The 17,961-nt window shown below is 48.3% G+C and overlaps 4 protein-coding genes across 4 annotated transcripts; all 4 read left to right on the top strand.

The window, feature by feature from the left end:
- Positions 1-1,673: 1,673 nt before the first annotated feature.
- LOC117148838 (multiple inositol polyphosphate phosphatase 1) lies at positions 1,674-10,362 on the top strand. The gene is made up of 5 exons (XM_033316492.1): positions 1,674-1,997; positions 2,238-2,671; positions 8,447-8,832; positions 9,006-9,206; positions 9,270-10,362. The coding sequence occupies exons 1-5, from the start codon at positions 1,820-1,822 to the stop codon at positions 9,430-9,432; spliced, it is 1,362 nt and encodes a 453-aa protein (XP_033172383.1). The 5' UTR covers positions 1,674-1,819; the 3' UTR covers positions 9,433-10,362.
- On the top strand, positions 2,807-8,538 carry LOC117148836 (regulatory-associated protein of mTOR). The gene is made up of 3 exons (XM_033316490.1): positions 2,807-4,807; positions 4,866-8,282; positions 8,447-8,538. The coding sequence occupies exons 1-3, from the start codon at positions 3,373-3,375 to the stop codon at positions 8,452-8,454; spliced, it is 4,860 nt and encodes a 1,619-aa protein (XP_033172381.1). The 5' UTR covers positions 2,807-3,372; the 3' UTR covers positions 8,455-8,538.
- A 1,397-nt stretch (positions 10,363-11,759) lies between the features above and the next one.
- LOC117148154 (protein THEM6) lies at positions 11,760-14,382 on the top strand. The gene is made up of 3 exons (XM_033315387.1): positions 11,760-12,762; positions 13,284-13,498; positions 13,606-14,382. Exons 1-3 carry the CDS (start codon positions 12,603-12,605, stop codon positions 14,014-14,016), a joined length of 786 nt encoding a protein of 261 aa, XP_033171278.1. The 5' UTR covers positions 11,760-12,602; the 3' UTR covers positions 14,017-14,382.
- A 1,177-nt stretch (positions 14,383-15,559) lies between these two features.
- Positions 15,560-17,421, top strand: LOC117148155 (protein THEM6). Its single transcript, XM_033315388.1, has 2 exons — positions 15,560-15,725; positions 16,101-17,421. Exon 2 carries the CDS (start codon positions 16,132-16,134, stop codon positions 16,711-16,713), a length of 582 nt encoding a protein of 193 aa, XP_033171279.1. The 5' UTR covers positions 15,560-15,725; positions 16,101-16,131; the 3' UTR covers positions 16,714-17,421.
- The last annotated feature ends 540 nt before the right edge of the window (positions 17,422-17,961 follow it).

Below are 17,961 nucleotides of genomic sequence, written 5' to 3'. Positions count from 1 at the left end.
CCCAGCCCCTCAATCCCAGAGGAACCCAGAACCTAGAAAACCCAGCAAGCGATCCAGTGGCCATTGGCGTTGACATTGGCATTATCAGTGCGTGATCATCGTGTCGTTGTCAATGGGCTTCGGACAGAAATATTAATTACCACCCAGTCCGATAAGTTGGGAGATTATAGAGCACTCCCCCCGTCAAAAACCACATCCACAGACCAGGCCCCCCTCCCAAAACAAAACAAAAACACCCACAGTTGCGCCCATCTTTGTGTTATTACTTTGTGACACTTGTTTTTGGCCACTCGATGCGGCAGGTAATCGCGGAAATTTCGTTGCCCATTCGATTTCGCTGATTGATGGGATACCTGTCCACAGTCCACAAATTCCCAAGCGATCATATATGGGCGGCTTGCTGGAATCTCGCCCGAAATTCGGTGGGTAGTGTGGTTATTCCCCCGCCCTTTAACATAACCAAGCCACCCTTACCCTACGAACAAAGAAAAGCCATCATTTGATCGATTTTCGTTAGCTGATTGCCATCCTAGCTCACAAAAATAGATTGAAAGTTTCCAAACACGCGCTTTAAGCTCCAAAAAAAGAAATGGGCGCCCAACAGGTGGCGTGAATACACGGCGAGAAAAGTGGCGTGCTTTCAAGTTATCAACTAATTTAATTGGCCCAATAAATAAGCAGCTAAAAATGTTTACATAAAGATAACTTTTATGAGCTCTGGGCATCTGTCGTAAATGCTTAAATTACCATGCACATGCTTACTACCTTTTTATTATTTTCCCAGGCCAAGCCAATAAGTTAAAATGATAGTATCGCAGTGATAAGAGGTTTTCAGTTATAAATTGGTGCAAATGCACCAATAGTCTAAAAATTAAAGGTGGCTAATAGAAAATGTAATTACTTTTCAGCCGCCTGATTATTTTCCAGTGCAGTAGCGTGTGTTCGTACCACAAATCAAAGTTAGGCACTTCCAATGTTCCTGCTCCTGCTCCCATAAACTCCCAAATGGACAATTACTCCAAGCTACCGGTTACCTGGAACTTTAGTTTTGGCGCAAAACTTTTGGCATGTGCGTTTCAGCTATTCCTTTTTTCACCATTGACATTTGCGGATTGTGGCTCCTTGGGCGCCATATGGCAGCCAAAAAGCAACGAGGAGAACCTCGATAAGCACAAATTTTAACCGAAACTCTTAGGAACAAAAACTGAGTGACCACACGAAACGAATTCAGGGGTGTTAATTATTTATTGCAATTTTAATTTGTATGTAAGTTTCGCGTTTTATTCTTGGACAGGAAATTCAAAATGTTTCCCTTGCCAACGCTTATTCCTTTTGCGTGTTTGGCGTGCGACTAAACATTTTTTTAATCGCTTAGTTTGCCGGGCCGGTTAAAACAGAGCTTTTTGAGGCAGAAAGCTCGATTGGGCGAAGCGAACACTTGTTGAGTGGCAATGCGCTGTTTTATGCACCTGCAAATCAAACTACATTTATTATAAAATTGTGTTATTAAAGCATCCTGTAATGAGTAATCAACTAAATACTTTGAACTGATGCCATCAAAGATGCTATTCAAAAATACCGCGAACTGGCGGTGGAAACGGGTTTTTTTTGGCTGCACCATGTGTTAGGGCTGCCAGATCAACTGATAGCCTTGCCACCTAGCGCGACTAGCACACTTCTCAATTTGTTATTCTTTCGTGTTTATTATTTCCTAGATTTGTTTTACGCTGGCATTTCGTTCTGTTTTTCATGTTTTAACCCCGTTTTTCGGAAAACCTCGTTTCCAATCTCGTGACAAGTTTTTCCACCGCCAGGAAAGATGCTAAGCCAATTTTACTGTTTGTTTTTGTTGCTCCTCCACTTCTTCGTGGGCGTGACGTTGTCTGAAGAGGGGGAGTGCCGGCGCCTTAATCGCGCAGATATCGAGGGCAGACTGTCCACAAAGACGCCCTACAGAGCGATCGCCAATTACGACGAAACGCCACCGAAATACGCCGGTTTGTATTTATGTTGTGTTCTGTGTAAGGCACCCACAGTGGGCACCCGCTTTGAAATACAAACATGTGTTGTGCCAATTCCTAATCATCAAAGCATATGGATTCCTTATTGATCATAAAACAAAAAATCGCTTTAGATTTGTTATTATACTATTACTAGTTTATCATTACCGATGCTTACTGCTGTCAAATGTCAATTAAACAGCTGATTTTTCTCTTTTAACCGTTTCACCCGACAAGGCTGCCATCCGACTCGAATTTGGTCCATCATCCGACACGGAACTCGAAATCCCAGCGAATCCGTTATCCTTCAGGCGCAAAATCGGCTATCAGAGATAAAGAAACAAATTCTGGATCAGACGACGCCGCCGATCTGCACCGCTGAATTGAAAAAGCTGCGCCAATGGCACTGGATGCATCTGAATGCCACCGAAGATGAGAAATTACTGGTGGCCGAGGGTGAGGATGAGCTGATTGAGCTGGCGGAACGGATGCAGCGGAGATTTCCGGATCTACTTCCGGAGTTGTACAATCCGGAGTGGTACTACTTTAAGTATACTGCGACCCAAAGAACGCTGAAAAGTGCGGAAAGCTTCGCTACGGGCTTGTTCGGCCGTCATCGCATCCATACTGTACGATATCCGCCGCCTTTGCACGAGGATCCTGTTTTGCGGGTGAGCAATCCTTTAGTTTTTCCTTTGAATGTAACCAAAAACAACTTTTGAATTGTGCGCCAGAAATGAGCTTGTAATGATCTGGCAACGCCATTTATGACAGCTAGGCCATTTCGCAGTTAGCTTGTTATCGATATCAATGTTGTAAACCGCTTGCCAGCGTGCAATCGAAAAGTCATCGATTTTTGTTCCAGCTCTATTTTCTGCGCAATTCTTTTCGTATAATATAATTCGATTAAACATAAATAAATAAACCCAAGCGAAAGTAAATAAACCTGTTAATGCGCACCATCTTCCTTCGGAGATCGCTCACGATAGTTGTACGGTTTTTATTTTGTCCCGCCCTCGACCTAAGCGGCCCAGGCGGCGTGTTTTCCCTGTGTTCTTTTTAACCGTATTCGGGAAATGGTCCGCGATCCGTAGGCGGAAAACGTGGAGAAGAGGAACGAGGAAAGAAAAGCAGGAAAACGCGGAGCGGAGCTGAGGAGCCGCTGGCGGTGGTGGAGGTGCGGAAAGTGCGAAAAGTGTTTGGGGTTATGTGCTAGAGTCCCCTCGGGGGGATTTTTAGCTGCTTGAATCCGCGACCGAGACGTAATCGCTGCGGGAAATCGCTCGCATTGAGCTGCACCCTCTCCTCGGCAAACGGAAAAATAAAAAAAGCAATACAGCGAGAAACGAGAGAAACAAAAGGCACGCAGAACATGACAAGTGCCGTTCGCGCTAAGTCCGCCACTGCCGCAGTCGGCGTCGCAGTCGACGAAAGCAGCGGCAGCAGCAACGGCAGCGTCGGGGATCAGGATGTGGCCTCCAGCAAGGAAGCCGTCCTGCGCTATCTAATCCGCACGAGATACGAGCAATATGTATTCGCACCGTGGGACGATCCCATAATCTTGATAATTGAGCAACTGGAGCACATCGAGCACCGTCGATCCGCCGCATTGGGGAACCAGGTGGCCATCGGCCGTGACCCATCTCAGGAAGACTCTCTGAACGACCTGGGTAAGGTGATTAGCAACATGAGGCAGGACCAGTCACTGGTACCAATCGTGAAGCACATCGAGCAAATATCCGACATTCAGGCCTCCAACGGCCAGGAACTGGCCTCTCTCGGTTCTTTGAGGGAGCTGATCCAGACTATCAGAGAAGAGTGGCCCCGGGACGACTCTATCAAACAGCGGCTGAAGGAAATACAGATCCTGGGCATGCCGCCCGTGTGGAACTTATGCTTCGGCGAGCGTATCCGCGACGACAGATGCCCGCTCTCCCTGCAGACCAAGCGGCACAAGGAGCGCATTCAGGCCATGATGTACGAGCGACAGACGTGGCGCATCCGCGAGCGCATGAAGACGGCAAGTGTGGCCCTGGTTCTATGCCTCAACATCGGCGTGGATCCGCCGGACGTGGTCAAGATCCAACCTTGCTCACGGCTTGAGTGCTGGATAGATCCCAGCTCGGTGTCCCCGCCAAAGGCCATGGAACTCATTGGGAGCAACCTGCAGATGCAGTACGAACGCTGGCAGCCAAGGGCCCGGTACAAGAAGTGCAACGATCCCACCGTGGATGACGTTAAGAAGCTCTGCACCTCCCTACGCCGGAACGCCAAGGGGGAGCGCATACTCTTCCACTACAACGGACACGGAGTGCCCAAGCCCACAGCCAACGGGGAGATCTGGGTGTTCAACAAGACTTTCACGCAGTACATCCCCCTGAGTATATTCGAGCTTATCACTTGGATGTCAGCGCCCTCCATCTACGTGTATGACTGCTCCAACGCCGGGATCATCATCAATTCGTTTCAGCCATACGCTAAGCAGCACGAGGAAGAACTAGAGAAGGCGCTGGCCGCCGCCCAGCAGAGGGGTGGTGTCCAACAGTTAGTAGGCGGCTCTGGTGGTGCCGCCAATGTAGCCGCCAACCAGGTGCAGTTAACCAACCAGATGGTCAGTTACAAGAACTGTATACACCTGGCGGCCTGTGCTGCAAACGAGATTCTTCCGATGAATGCCCAGTTGCCGGCGGATCTTTTCACCAGCTGTCTGACAACACCCATTAACATAGCGCTCAAGTGGTACGCCATGCAAGAAAAGCTGGGCATGGTACCGCGTATTCAGAGCGAACTAATCGACAAGATTCCAGGTAAGGTTATACCTATACTCAGCCAGGGAATACTGTTAATCATTAAATTCTATTGCAGGCAAGGTCAACGACCGGCGCACTATGATGGGTGAGCTCAACTGGATCTTCACCGCCATTACTGACACGATAGCATGGAACACACTTCCCCGCGAGCTCTTTCAGCGCCTGTTTCGCCAGGATCTGCTGGTGGCCAGCCTGTTCCGTAATTTCCTGTTGGCCGAGCGCATTCTGCGCAGCCACGACTGCACACCAGTTTCCCTGCCTGCCCTGCCGCCTTGCTATCGCCATCCGATGTGGAAGGCCTGGGATCTGGTGGTAGATTTGGCTCTACAGCAATTGCCGGAGATCCTCGACCACAATGCGCCGTACCGCCAGCTGCCGTTCTTCGAGCACCAGCTTACGGCCTTCCAGGTTTGGCTGGACAGCGAATCGGAGTCGAGAACACCACCGGAACAGCTGCCTATTGTGCTGCAGGTCTTACTGTCGCAGGTGCACCGTCTAAGGGCCCTGGAGCTGCTGGCTCGCTTTCTGGATCTTGGTCCGTGGGCCGTTAATCTCGCCCTGGGCGTGGGCATCTTTCCATACGTGCTCAAACTGCTACAGAGTTCTACGCGCGAACTGCGACCCGTTTTGGTGTTCATTTGGGCCAAGATCCTGGCCGTGGATCCCAGCTGCCAAGTGGATCTGGTCAAGGAATACAAGTACTTCCTCTCCGTGCTGCAGGACACCTCCGTTTCCAAGGAACACCGTACACTGTCCGCCTTTGTACTGTCCTCCATAGTGCACAACTTCCTGCTGGGACAGACGAGCGCGCTTCAGGGTCCCCTACTGTCTATTTGCCTGGAGCAGCTGAACGACGGAAGCTGGCTGCTGCGCCAGTGGCTAGCCATCTGTCTTGGCATGCTGTGGCAGAACTTTGAGAAGGCGCGTTGGTCGGGAGCACGCGACCTCGCGCACGAGAAGCTGTACGTTCTGCTGCGGGACTCGATTCCGGAAGTAAGAGCCGCTGCCGTCTTCGCCTTAGGCACATTTATTAGCTCCGTGACGGATCGTAGCGAGGAGCAGGCCAATAACATCGATCGCATCATTGCCATTACCATGCTCGAAACCGTGGGCGAGGATATGTCGCCGCTGGTCCGCATGGAGCTGGCCGCCGCCCTGCAATGGATGGTGGTGCTCTTCGAGTCACAATTCGTGGCAGTATATCTAGCCGAGCACATGCGCGGTCACGTCTCCGCCGCCTCATTCGTGATGTGCCCCGATCCCCGAGATCTGACGTCTTCCACGCACAGCCTGGAGCGTCATGTGACCATCCGCAGGGGAGCTAGCTCCAGCTCCATATCCAACATGGGTGGTGCGTCAACAAGCTCAGGAACAGGATCATCCAGCAACCCTTTGGGTCGCTCGAAGAGTGGCTCTGGCAGTTCGGGCGGAAGAGGAGCAGCCGGAGCTGCGGGCGGTACTAACAGCATACCCTTCCAGTCAATCTTTACCAAGCTCTGGCTGGGCATCTGCAATCTGGCCCAGGATCCGTTTCCTCGTGTAGCGGCCATTGCCCAGGAGATTGTTGAACATGTCAGGGACACGGCACTGTGTCCCATCATGGCCGCCAAGGAAGCGACCATGGCCAATGCCTCGGAGAAATGCAGCAGCCTAAGTGTGAGCCTCCCTCCCAGTCCAAATACAAGAGTTAATTACTTGAGCGGTGGCGGCGCACCAGGTGGAGCTGGCGCGACTGCAGAATCACCGCCCGTCGGAGCAGCTGCCTCGGGCGCCAGTCACTGGGCGCAAAAGCTACGACTATCAGGCAGTGGAGCCTGCATAGCTGCTGGAGATCCTCAAACCATTCTGCAGCGCAAGCTCCGCACGAGCTCCATCAACGATGAGACGGACAGCGGACCAGCGTACTCCAGAGGAGTCGCGGGCGCCGGAGCTGGTCTGGGACTGCCCAGCGGACCGAGGGAGAGCACCCATTCGGCGCGGAGCAGCGGCAGCGAGAGCAATCATTACCTGGAGCCGGGACACAGCCTCACGCCTATTGTCCTGACCGAATTCATACCCTGGGCCATTTCCTATTTCACGCGGCCAGGCAAGGAGCGCTACAGTAGCGCCGAGGGATCGGCAGAGGAGGGGCGCCAACGCTTCCCAGTGGACCGAAACTCAACGGAGCTGCGACGCAGGAGGTTGCGCTTCCTGAGAAACGATTTCGTGCGCCGACATGCCGGCCGAAAGCACCAGGAGCTGATGGATCCGTACGGCTTCGATGTGTGCGTATGGAACCGGAAGACACAGTTCACGCCTTCCATCGTGAAGCTGCTGCCTTACGAGCCGCAGATTGCAGTGGCCTACAGGGAGAAGGTTCTGGTGTACGACTTCCAGTACAATTCGGTACGCACATACGGCGCCGAGTCTGTTGGCGGCAACTTCACTGGCTACAGTTCCGGTTACGGATCAGGTTCCGGATCATCTTCATCGCTTAACGGCAGCACTCCGCGAAAGTCGGGCGCACATACAAGTGGAGGAGGTGGATTTCCCGCCGCCCCCTTTGCCCGCGTTAGCAGCATCGAGTTTATCAATGCCCAGGATATGGCGCTCAACTTGGTGGCACACGAAGACGGAGTGGTGCGCGTCTGGCAATCCTCGCCGCCGGCCAGCTCTGGCACCTCCGAGGATACCCCGAGCAAGGCCCGACTGGTGACTGCTTGGACAGCTCTGGGCCAGGTTAACCAACACAACCACCGTCAGCGCAGCGTGGCTTCCGGCGGAAGCATTGGCAAGGGCGCGGACGCATCGGGATTGTCGAGCGGAGCGATTGGCTCGGGAGGCATTGTGACCGCATGGCAGCAATGCAGCCAACACCTCGTGATAGGCGGCGGTGGCTGCCGATTTATCCGCATTTGGGACGTGGAAAGGGAACTGAAGCTGGCAGATATTCCATTGGGTCGCAGCGAAACCTGCGCCCGGGTGCTGTCACCCTACCTGCCCAACATGCGTTCCGATGTGATTCTCGCCGGCTGCGACGACGGCAGTGTGCGACTGTTTGACAAGCGATGTCCGCCGCAGGACGCCGGGATCTCCGCTTATCGACGCCACAGTGCCCCCATTCTACACGCCAGCCTCCGGGGAAACGGACTGGTGCTGGTCTCCGGCTGCACTGAAGGTCGGATCAGTGTGGCGGACTTGCGTGGGAGCCAGTCCCCCATTAACCCCTTCGATGTTGTGTACGAGTGGGACGCCGGTGCCGATGTGACGGCCATAACCAGCCACCAGTTGGAGGACACGGTGGCCTGCGGGAATGCCTCCAAGATCGTGATCTACTCGCTGGACGGACGGCAGCAGAAGGTGCTGCGGACGAACGAGGGTTTCATTGGCCCCAAGATCGGTCACCCCACGTATCTGTATTTTCACCCATACAAAGCCCAGCTGGCGGTGGGCTTCGTGGACAATACAGTGGCCATATACAGCCCCACCCCAGGTAGAGAACAATCTAAAAAACGTGACGACAGGTTTTTTGTCTATAAGAATATATCAAGAATGTTAAGAATAAGAAGGCAGTAAATAGCAAGCAAAATTGTTTGTTAGTAGTAGTGATCCTAGAGATATCCTATCAGTAACATTTATATTCATCTATCTTTGCAGTTCTATAAGGGCTGTGGAAAGTGGAAAACTGACGTCGATAAGAATCCCGAAACCTTGGTCAACGCACGCAGGTTCCTAGCAGAGCCGCAGATGCAGTCAGCAGTGCAGCAGGTACGGAGCAGCACCCGGCTACCGGATCTTCAGCCGGAGGACGTTCAGCTTATGTACACGGTGTGCGCTTTCGAAACGGCCTGGCATCGCCCACGTCGCGACTCCGGCTCCAAATCTTCACACGAATCCGTGTGGTGTAACTTCTTTGACGTGGCCGCCTTGGAGGCGCTGGAGTTCTTCGAGGATCTGGAGTACTATTGGAACGATGGCTACGGCTACGAACTGACTCATCGCATTGCCTGCCCGGCAATCGCAGATATGTTTGCGGCCATTAGGTGAGTGTATTATACTGCAAACAAGTCTAGAATGGAAATGCCAGTCGAATCTGGTTTCTTATATATGCATAGCCTAATGAACTATTCGTTCTCAACTAATCTTCCAGATTAAAAATATCTGGATTTAATTATCCCTTCAACTTTTTGTAATATAATCAACATGTATGTTGCAGTTCCTCTGAGGAGACACGGCCGCGCCGGGCCAACGCCACGCTGTACTTCACGCACTCGGGTACGCTTCTCAAACTGTTGGCCCACCTGGGATTGGCCCGGGACAAGAAGCCGCTGACGCACAAACACTTTGCCAGCGAGCGTCTTTGGCGCACAAGCCAGATTGACGCGTTCGCGACCAACTTGGCCTTCCTACGTTACGAGTAAGTTATTAAGCACAACTTACGCTAAATGTAAGTCATCTAATGGGCAATCCTCTTCTGCAGCTGCGATAAGGGGAAGCCGCAAGTCCTGGTGCTGCACCAGGAGCGAGTGGTGCGCCTGCCCGGCTGCCCGCAGGACCAGGATCTCTGTCCGCTGGCCACGCTGCGTCGCATTTACGCCAATAGCGTCGACCACTGCGACCGCGAGAAGATGTGCCGAGTGTAGGTCGGCTAAGTATGGAGCACATTCGGAATGGAGCTGCTGATGGATTGTTTGATTGTATTTTGTGGCTTTGCTGCCCTGCTACTGATTGACCTCGGGAAAAGTGATTCGTCGGAAAGTTTAGGATACAACTGATATAGAGATAATGTTTAGAATGGAAAAGATACGAAGGAACTGGAAATCAACAATGATCAGATTAGGATTAGGACTAGTTTTGTAAGAGATGAGCGGCGGAGAGCGGAAAGTTATGTGTTGACCAAGTGGCGAGTCGAATTCTGTGTGTTTTGTATGCCTTATTAATCAATGTGGACCATCCACTCCAGCACTAGAGAACTTCGAACAGGAGCGCAGGGAACAGAGCGAGACGGAGATGGAGAGTGGAAAGAGAAAGGGATGGAGGGAGGGGCTAGCTCGCTTTATAGACTTTAGTCTATATACCCTGGAAGGCGCTCGAAATGCTGTTAAGATTTAAACAATATCTCTTGGGTTACATTTTTTTTTTGTTATTCGGTTAATCATGCTATACGCATAGCCTAATCCTTATCCCAACGCCAAGTGGCAACGCATACTGTACATATATAAATACTTGATGTATAAGAGAATTAACTATAGATATATTTACCCAACACACCACACACATATATACATAAACACAATCGTAGTTGTAGTATGCCTCTATTCTAATCGATCCTTCGCCCCCAAAAGGAAACGTTCGTTGTGCTAACTTGTGTTGTATACCTATAAACGAGACAGAATATATATTTGATAAGGCGAGGATGTGGAACAAATGTTGGGTTCCTACATAACTTTGTACATAACACTTACGACCTTAATCACTTTTGTCTAATTTTGTTTGTCCTATCGAAAGCCCAACAGCAACACCAACCGCAGTAAAAACAAATAAACTAACGAAATTTCTAGTTTAAAGCTTAACTCGCTTGGACTTTTCAATTTGTTTGAGCTGAAAATAAAGAAAACTGAAAAATCAATGCGCACCTATGATCGAATGAGTTGGCTATTTGGCAGGCTTTTAAATAGTTTCTTCGATTTTTCCCCCATTGTTTTTATTTTTATGGGTGCAAACTTCCCGTATTTGCTCAACGTGTGCCCTCCTAGTGTTTACAGCCAGCTAATTTGTGTTGCCGGTCGAGAGGGCCACATATGTATGTATATTACGTATAGTATATGGTATACTCTACCCGAGTCAGCGGAACAAAGGCCATCTCTGCGCATCCGAGAGTGGAGTCCCGAGGTGTGGGTGTGTTAATGGGGGCCACGACAGATGTAACCCGAGCTTCAGCGGCAGCTAAGCGATCGACGCCGCGATATCAAGTGGGATTATTCTTGGCACTTGGGTTTCGCATGGAACTGGGTGCTTGATCTCAGTTTATTTGCCCATTTGGGCCCGGCTAAGAGGAAGCATCTGATCTGGCTCAAGAACTTTGAGTTCGTTTGGCAGTGCAGTTCATTGTGCAGTCTTGAGATATTAACCATAAAGACGTGATAGCTACCCTGTACTATAACTTTTCCTACTTTTCTTAACAGTTATGAATACTGACGAAGATCCTATTAAAAACTATAGACAATCATATTTTTGCACAAAGTGGGAACCGGATTTTTTGTTGCAAGTTTGTATATTAGGTAAATGCAAGTGCAGCCACCTAAGTACAGTTAATTGGGAATATGCAAGCGTTGAATTTACTTATAATATTCTGTGCTTAATTATGGAGAAGTAATAATTAACACCTAGTTGTAGGTGCAGTCCCTCTAATTTCGCCTTAATCACCGCTCATTTTTAAAGCTTGGCGGTTGTGCTGTAATGTAATATACCTCTGTTTTCCGCCAGAACCTTTTATAACCAATTTAAGAACCACAAAAACAAAACTTCATTTGCTGATGTCGAAATCATAAAGATGTCGTGTGCCAAAGATTTATGTACATCCTGAGTTACCGAAAGTAGAAAGACACCTGATATTTGCGTATATCATAGCCAACTCCCCATCACCTGCCACATCACATCGATGCCGGTGGATCAGGCATACCCCAGTGCTCTATGGTACCCAGTACTTTTAGCGGGCAACACGGGTTGCTGCGTGGAATGGACCGGGACCGGCAACAGGTTCAACCCTTAGCCAGCGGAGCTTTTGTGGCCGAAAGCTGCGAGGACGTCAGCTGAGAGCCGCGAGTGCTGCGGGAGCTGCGCAGGCGTCGACTGCGACCGCGACGGAGGCGGCGACTGAGGCTGCGGCGGACTTTCCGCCAGCGGACGGATTTGGCCAAAAAGGCGATTCAGTCTCAGTGCGCTGTTGTCGCTGCGGTAGGCGCTTCGCTAGCATGTTTTTTTTTTTGCATTTTGGCTAGGTTTTTGGTCTTGAGCATTTTCGAATAAAACAACACCTTTTTGCTGGCCACTTTTTTTTTCGGTTGTTTTTTGTTTCGTGTGCCTTCCTGTAATTTAATAATGTGCGGTGTGTGGTGCGCGTGCTAGTGGTTTTTCCTGTTATTGGAAAATATCGAAAATGAATTCGGGACGGGTGAGCAGAGCGCGGAGTATCGAAAGTGGACGGGTGGCCTGATGTCCCGTCGTCCAAATGTCCTGGCCATGAATTGAGCGACGAATCAACAAATTAGGGGTGGTCCTGGTCGCGCACGAGTGTTTTCCACAGTGTCTGTGTGTGTCTGGTACACAGGAACGATTCGGGGATGCCTTTTAAAGGATTTTAAATAATAATAAGAATGGAATTATAGCCTCGATTTCATTTTCTTTTCTGTGGTTAGCGTGCGTGTGTATTTGTGTTTGTGTGTGTGTGTGTGCGCTGGCCAACTGCATCACCTGATGGTGAAAACATGACCTAATTCCGTTCAGCATCTTGGCCAGCTTAGTCAGGACCAGAACCTGAACCGCGCTTAGAAAACCACCCCCGGAACCTTAACCCTCGAACGCCCGATTGTCTCACCCTTAACCCTAAGTCTAGCACTTGCCTGGCTTCCTGCTTCCGCCTTCTAATTAGATTGCAATCATTTCACAATTTGATTGCCAGCCGCCTTGATGAACCCCCCACATACCACTTACCACTTGCAGTGCCCCCAGCCCCACGGACCACGCCCCCCAGCCTGTCCGCCCACCAATCTGTCAGCCTGCCAATCTGCCAGTCCGCCGACCCGCCAGCGGAATGGAGCAGCTGTGCTACCTGGCGCTGAGCGTCCTGCTGGCCATCATCGTGGTCTACGGACTCCTGGAGCTCCACTACTTCCTGCGCATGTGCCTCTGTGTTGTGCTCGCCCGGTTTGTGAAGAGGCGCTGCCACATCCTGGATACCACCACGGTTAACGGTGAGTACTTCTTGTCGATTATCCGCGATCCTTTGTCCTTGAAGCCTCCTGCATAAGTCTAGCACAGAAAGAATAATATAGTAATGCATGGAACCTCTAAACTCAGACATATTAAATAAGTGTTTCATAATCAACAAAGGGGAATTACATATAATATGTATTTGTATATCTTATAGAAAATTTACATATCTTAATAGCTTTAAAGTAATTAGATACAAGTACACTGTTCCTGAAACGAGTAGACTAATTACGTTTGAGTGCCATCAAGATGGCTCCAGAGGCTATCACTCATACGCAGTGTTGGCTTAACTCGAATGGTTGGTTAACGTTTATTTACCATTTGAAAGCAATTATTTGTTTTAGAGTTCCAGGTTGCCATGGTACTATAGCTATTGCTCGTGTTATTATGGCTAAACAATAAAAATATCTATGACCATTAGATGATACTGATGATACCCAACCCAAGTTGATGAAACGTAATCCCCTTTTAATATCTCAATATTTTCTCACACCTATTTTAGGTCTCTGCCTCACCAACGATGTGGACACTTTGTTGTACCACATGAACAACGCTCGCTATTTCCGCGAGCTGGACTTCGCCCGCGTGGACTTTTACGAGCGGACCAACCTGTACCGCACCATCACGGGAATGGGAGGTTCCGTTTTCCAGGGGGCGGCCACCATACGCTACCGTCGCTTCATCCGCCCCTTTCACCGCTTCAACATTATTTCGCGGGTAAGTACCCAAAAAAAAAACCCAATTCATACTAAGATTTATTTGTTCAGAAGCAAAATAAAAACATATAAGAAAAATATACTTAAGGTATCGTATAATCCTTTCAGATTATTTACTGGGACGAGCAGTCCCTATTCATGGAGCACCGCTTTGTGCGTCCGTCGGACAAGTTCGTGCACTGCATCGCCATCTGCCGGCAGCGGGTGATCGACGTGTCCATGGAGGCGGTGATGTCGGAGCTGCTGCCCAGGACCTCCTCCAACGGATTCCGGGCGACGGTGCTGACCTCGCTGGCTGCTCCTTCGCCGTCGGCTGGTGGCATAAGCAATCCTGCGATGGACACTTCGCTGGCGGAGAACGGACATGGGACGACGAGCGGTGGAGCGACGGGCACGGGTGCCACGGCCAGCGCGACCACGGCGCACTGCCTCAAGCTGAAGCCCTCGCTGCCGCCGGAGTTGGCCAAGTGGATCGAGTACAACGATATGTCGAGCAAGAATCTACGCAGCGGCTGCTGACTGGAATCGTTGGAGTCGCCGCAAGCGGATGTGCAACCGGAAACGGAAACGCCCATTAATACATGTTTTTTTTTTGTCTCGCGTGCTTGTGTGTGTGAGTGTGCGTGCTAAAGTGTGCTAATGTTTAATGTCTAAGTGTGAACGTGGATTGTTTGTATTGTAAGCTATGTAAGGGTCTGTAAAACAAATAAGAAAAACCCGCCCTCTTATGGCCTTAACTAATGTATTGTATAATTACCCAGAGATCAGCCACGCCCCCCGAACAATGAACTAAAAATACAAACAAAACTCCTTGGTAGTCCACAGTGTGTAAGCTATGATGTACAATGATTGTTTAGTAAATGAACAAACTAATGTGAAAAAAGATGAGCTATATTTTCTTGGGCTTTGGCGCCTAAAGGCAGGCTACACGTTGCTACCAATTCAGCTATTGGTGCACGGTTTATGGGTAATCTTGTTTACATTCACGATTAAACCGTGCTAAAACCCATTGGTAAATATTGTCTTTAAATACAAAATCACCTGCTTAGGACTTGTCAGTATACCCCCTCTTGAACTTTCAGCAGTGGCCCTTTGAGATGTTGTATATTCGGTAATTTGCCGTCTAAAAAATGCCAGGTGATCGCAGTTCGATGGCTAGTGTTTACACCGGTCGGAGGGTAGCTATAGCTTTAAGCGTTTACCTGTGAATTTGCCTATTACGCCACACCAGAGATTCCCACACATCGGCGAACGGTCGTTGGAATCGAAATCAATCGATTGCTTAGGCAAGATGGAATTATCTGTACAGGTGAGCCAAGAAATACGGGGAAAAACAAGCGAAAGTGGGCGAAGACGGGCATACAGAGGGGGTCATTCCAGTGTTGACCATAACTATTTGAGAAAAGTAGCTAAAAGACCTATTTAACTTAGCTACTACGCTCTTTTGCGGTTAGGTCGCAATAACTGTCGAAAAGTGACATCAATCCTTGGGTCACAGCGGTATATATAAATCGGTATTACAGAAGTTACTAAGCTGAACTATTTGTACTAGTTAATTATAGTGTTTACTTTAAAGCTTTGCTTGTAAAACGTATTACTAGGCAAACATTTTCGTAAATGCCTCGTTAAAATTGTTCTGTGGGGTTCAAAAGTAATAGTTCGTAAATGGTACTTTTTAGTTTAATGCTACTATATTTAACTCGAAAATTGCCAAGTTATCAGCCTTTTTTCGTATTATCGCATTGTCGCTTTTTCACTGCATGCATTCAGTGTTGTTAAAGGAGATTTTTTCTAGCTATGACAAACGTCAAGTTTTAGAATACTACATATATAAAAACAAAATCAACAAGAAGTTCCTGTCGTATATACTGGAGAAGCATAACCCCGTATATTGTTTTTAAAATACGTTTTGATTTTTTTTATACTTTTGCTCAATTCATCTAGCTGAAAACATAAGTAATTAATAATAATCACAGCTGGCGTTGGCTAACTTTCGACTGATTGCTTTCTTTTGCTTTGCGTCGTCTTCGCTCTTGCCAATCGGCAGTCTTCACTCTACAGTCTGCAGTCTACAATCTCTGGTCTTCAGTCGACTGTGGCCTTGCTTACCCAACGGTTGTGTTGCTGCGTACCGCTCCGCCTGCTTTTACCGCCCGTACCGCCTCCCCGCTCGTACCGCTCGTACCCAGTTGCTGGTGTTTGGCCGAGCTTAACGACCGACTGCAAATGTAAGTATATGTATATCCATATGCTTGGCGAAGGGGTCAACCAATACAATTGACTTTCACGGCGACGGACTTGGCGATCCGGTAAATCAGCGCCAAAGTCTGATGCACGTAGAGAAATCACGGATATATCTATGGATTTTCTCATTACTTTTTAAATATTAAATATATAAAAATGGGTCTCCATTACTAGCTACTTCTTTTCTTTTCCCATCTACCTCTTTCTTAACAAAAAAAGATGGCTTCACTTTAAGCATACCAATTTAAATCTAATAATATGTTAGTTCATCTTAAAAGTTATCAGGTTGACCCCAATATCTTTCCCTGTAGTAACAACTTTCGCTGCCACTAACGAGTTTTCGCCCCTCATCTTTTCAGTGGGAATCCAGACACACAACCAGATATCACGATGTCTTGGCTGGTGGTTTTGCTGATCCTGTACGTGATCTGGGATGTCAACTACTTCATCCGATGCGTGTTCACGGTGTTCGCCGGCCGGCTGTTCCAGCGGAAGCGCAAGGTCACGGACACCACGACGATCTACGGACTGTGCACCTCGCAGGACGTGGACATCTTCATCCGGCACATGAACAACGCCCGCTATCTGCGCGAACTGGACTTTGCCCGCTTCCACTTCTACGCCCTCACCGGACTCTACGAGCGCATCCGGGACCGACGCGGCGGTGCCGTCCAGGGAGCCAGCAGTGTCCGCTACCGCCGCACCATACCCATCTTCCATCCATACAAGATCCAGACCAAGCTGATCTGGTGGGACGACAAGGCCATTTACCTGGAGCAGCAGTTCATCACCCTTTCGGACGGATTCGTGCGCGCGGTGGCCATGTCCAAGCAGAACATCACCAACTGCAATGTGCTGGAGGTACTGAAGACCTATCCGGAAACTGCCCAGCGACCGGAGAAGCCGGAGGAGCTCAAGCTCTGGCTGGACGCCATCGAGCTGTCCAGCCAGAAGCTGCGAAAGGACAAGTGAATCGATTGATTGATTCCATCTTCCACAGCACAGCTCATTTATGTTTGCCTCACTTGCTTAGTTTCGTAGTCATCTTATATTTTTTTTTTGAGTGCACAGTGAAGAAATTCTAGACTGATGGGTTTTTCACGCAAAAAAGAGCGTAACAAAATGTATACAAGCGCACAAGTCATGAATCTGAATAATGGCCCATAGCAACTTACAGACTTTATTTGCTATTATTTTTTCACAGTGCCTTAGTTATAAGAATATTGCATTAATGGAATGGCTGAAGATTTTAAATATAATTTTTTACAAAACAAAAATATTGTAAATGTTTAAAAACTTTGCCGTTGATGGCATAACCTTTATACATGCATTTTTAGCAGTTTGCTCGTTTTATCACAAATATTTTCCTAGAAACGCGTTTTGTGTGGACGGGGTCGTTGAAGTTTCTTTCACGACTTTCATTTATGCTAAGTTTGATATCACGCAACGCCAAGTCTGTCGATAAGTCAATGGATTGCTTGTTTTCTATATTTTCTTTTTCGCTGTCTCCATTATGGAACAGCTAATTATTAAGACTGCATTTTGGTTATGTAATTTGAAACGAAACTGCTTTGGAACTGTCATCCTCAGCAGTTTGCAAATATTACACACAAATAAGCATAAATAATGTGAGCAAGGGAGAAACATTGGTATCCAATATATTTGCATAATTTACCTTTATGTAGCGGTTTTTGACCTGAACCTTTGCCAAAATAATTAGTTTTGGTAGAAATTTGCGAAAAATGGCATTTGATTGGGAATTATGTTGCGAGTTCAACAAGGTATTACATTCCATATTTGGATTATTCTTTTCGTTATTATAGTTCAAACGTTTTCAAAAATGAGTAACTAAGAAATTTGACAAAAAAAAATGTTTTATTTGGTTTTTAACTTGGCAAAACTTTAGAGCAAAAAAACCGATTATTTTACTGATTTGGCTTAGCGAAGGTTCATTGAACCATTTGTTGTCCTAATCTTTTCCATCTGCAGATAACAAATATTATACTTTATTATAATTACTGTATACTATACTATTAACTTAGACAGCTGAGTGCCATCCGTAATCCGCAGCGTAATCCGCAGCCGTGACGTCATGTCGGATGCAACAGCTGCACACACGGCGTATGAGTGCTGACCACTTCCACTTCCCGTCGTTATTTATTTGAAATCTCTCCGTTTGTTGTGCTCTTCTTGCTTTTTGCTTTTTGCCTTTGTTGTTGT

This window comes from Drosophila mauritiana, chromosome X, assembly GCF_004382145.1.
Source record: "Drosophila mauritiana strain mau12 chromosome X, ASM438214v1, whole genome shotgun sequence".
In the NCBI taxonomy this organism is placed as follows: domain Eukaryota; kingdom Metazoa; phylum Arthropoda; class Insecta; order Diptera; family Drosophilidae; genus Drosophila; species Drosophila mauritiana.
This window is presented reverse-complemented; position numbering and strand designations above follow the sequence as displayed.

Excerpts from the sequence above, each read along its gene's own strand:
- LOC117148838 (XM_033316492.1), top strand. The coding sequence starts at position 1,820 with ATGCTAAGCCAATTTTACTGTTTGTTTTTGTTGCTCCTCCACTTCTTC. Across the intron at positions 2,672-8,446 it reads ACGAGGATCCTGTTTTGCGG|TTCTATAAGGGCTGTGGAAA; the intron begins GTGAGCAATCCT and ends CTATCTTTGCAG. Across the intron at positions 9,207-9,269 it reads TTGGCCTTCCTACGTTACGA|CTGCGATAAGGGGAAGCCGC; the intron begins GTAAGTTATTAA and ends CCTCTTCTGCAG.
- LOC117148154 (XM_033315387.1), top strand. The coding sequence starts at position 12,603 with ATGGAGCAGCTGTGCTACCTGGCGCTGAGCGTCCTGCTGGCCATCATC. Across the intron at positions 12,763-13,283 it reads GGATACCACCACGGTTAACG|GTCTCTGCCTCACCAACGAT; the intron begins GTGAGTACTTCT and ends CACCTATTTTAG. Across the intron at positions 13,499-13,605 it reads GCTTCAACATTATTTCGCGG|ATTATTTACTGGGACGAGCA; the intron begins GTAAGTACCCAA and ends TAATCCTTTCAG.
- LOC117148836 (XM_033316490.1), top strand. The coding sequence starts at position 3,373 with ATGACAAGTGCCGTTCGCGCTAAGTCCGCCACTGCCGCAGTCGGCGTC. Across the intron at positions 4,808-4,865 it reads ACTAATCGACAAGATTCCAG|GCAAGGTCAACGACCGGCGC; the intron begins GTAAGGTTATAC and ends ATTCTATTGCAG.
- LOC117148155 (XM_033315388.1), top strand. The coding sequence starts at position 16,132 with ATGTCTTGGCTGGTGGTTTTGCTGATCCTGTACGTGATCTGGGATGTC.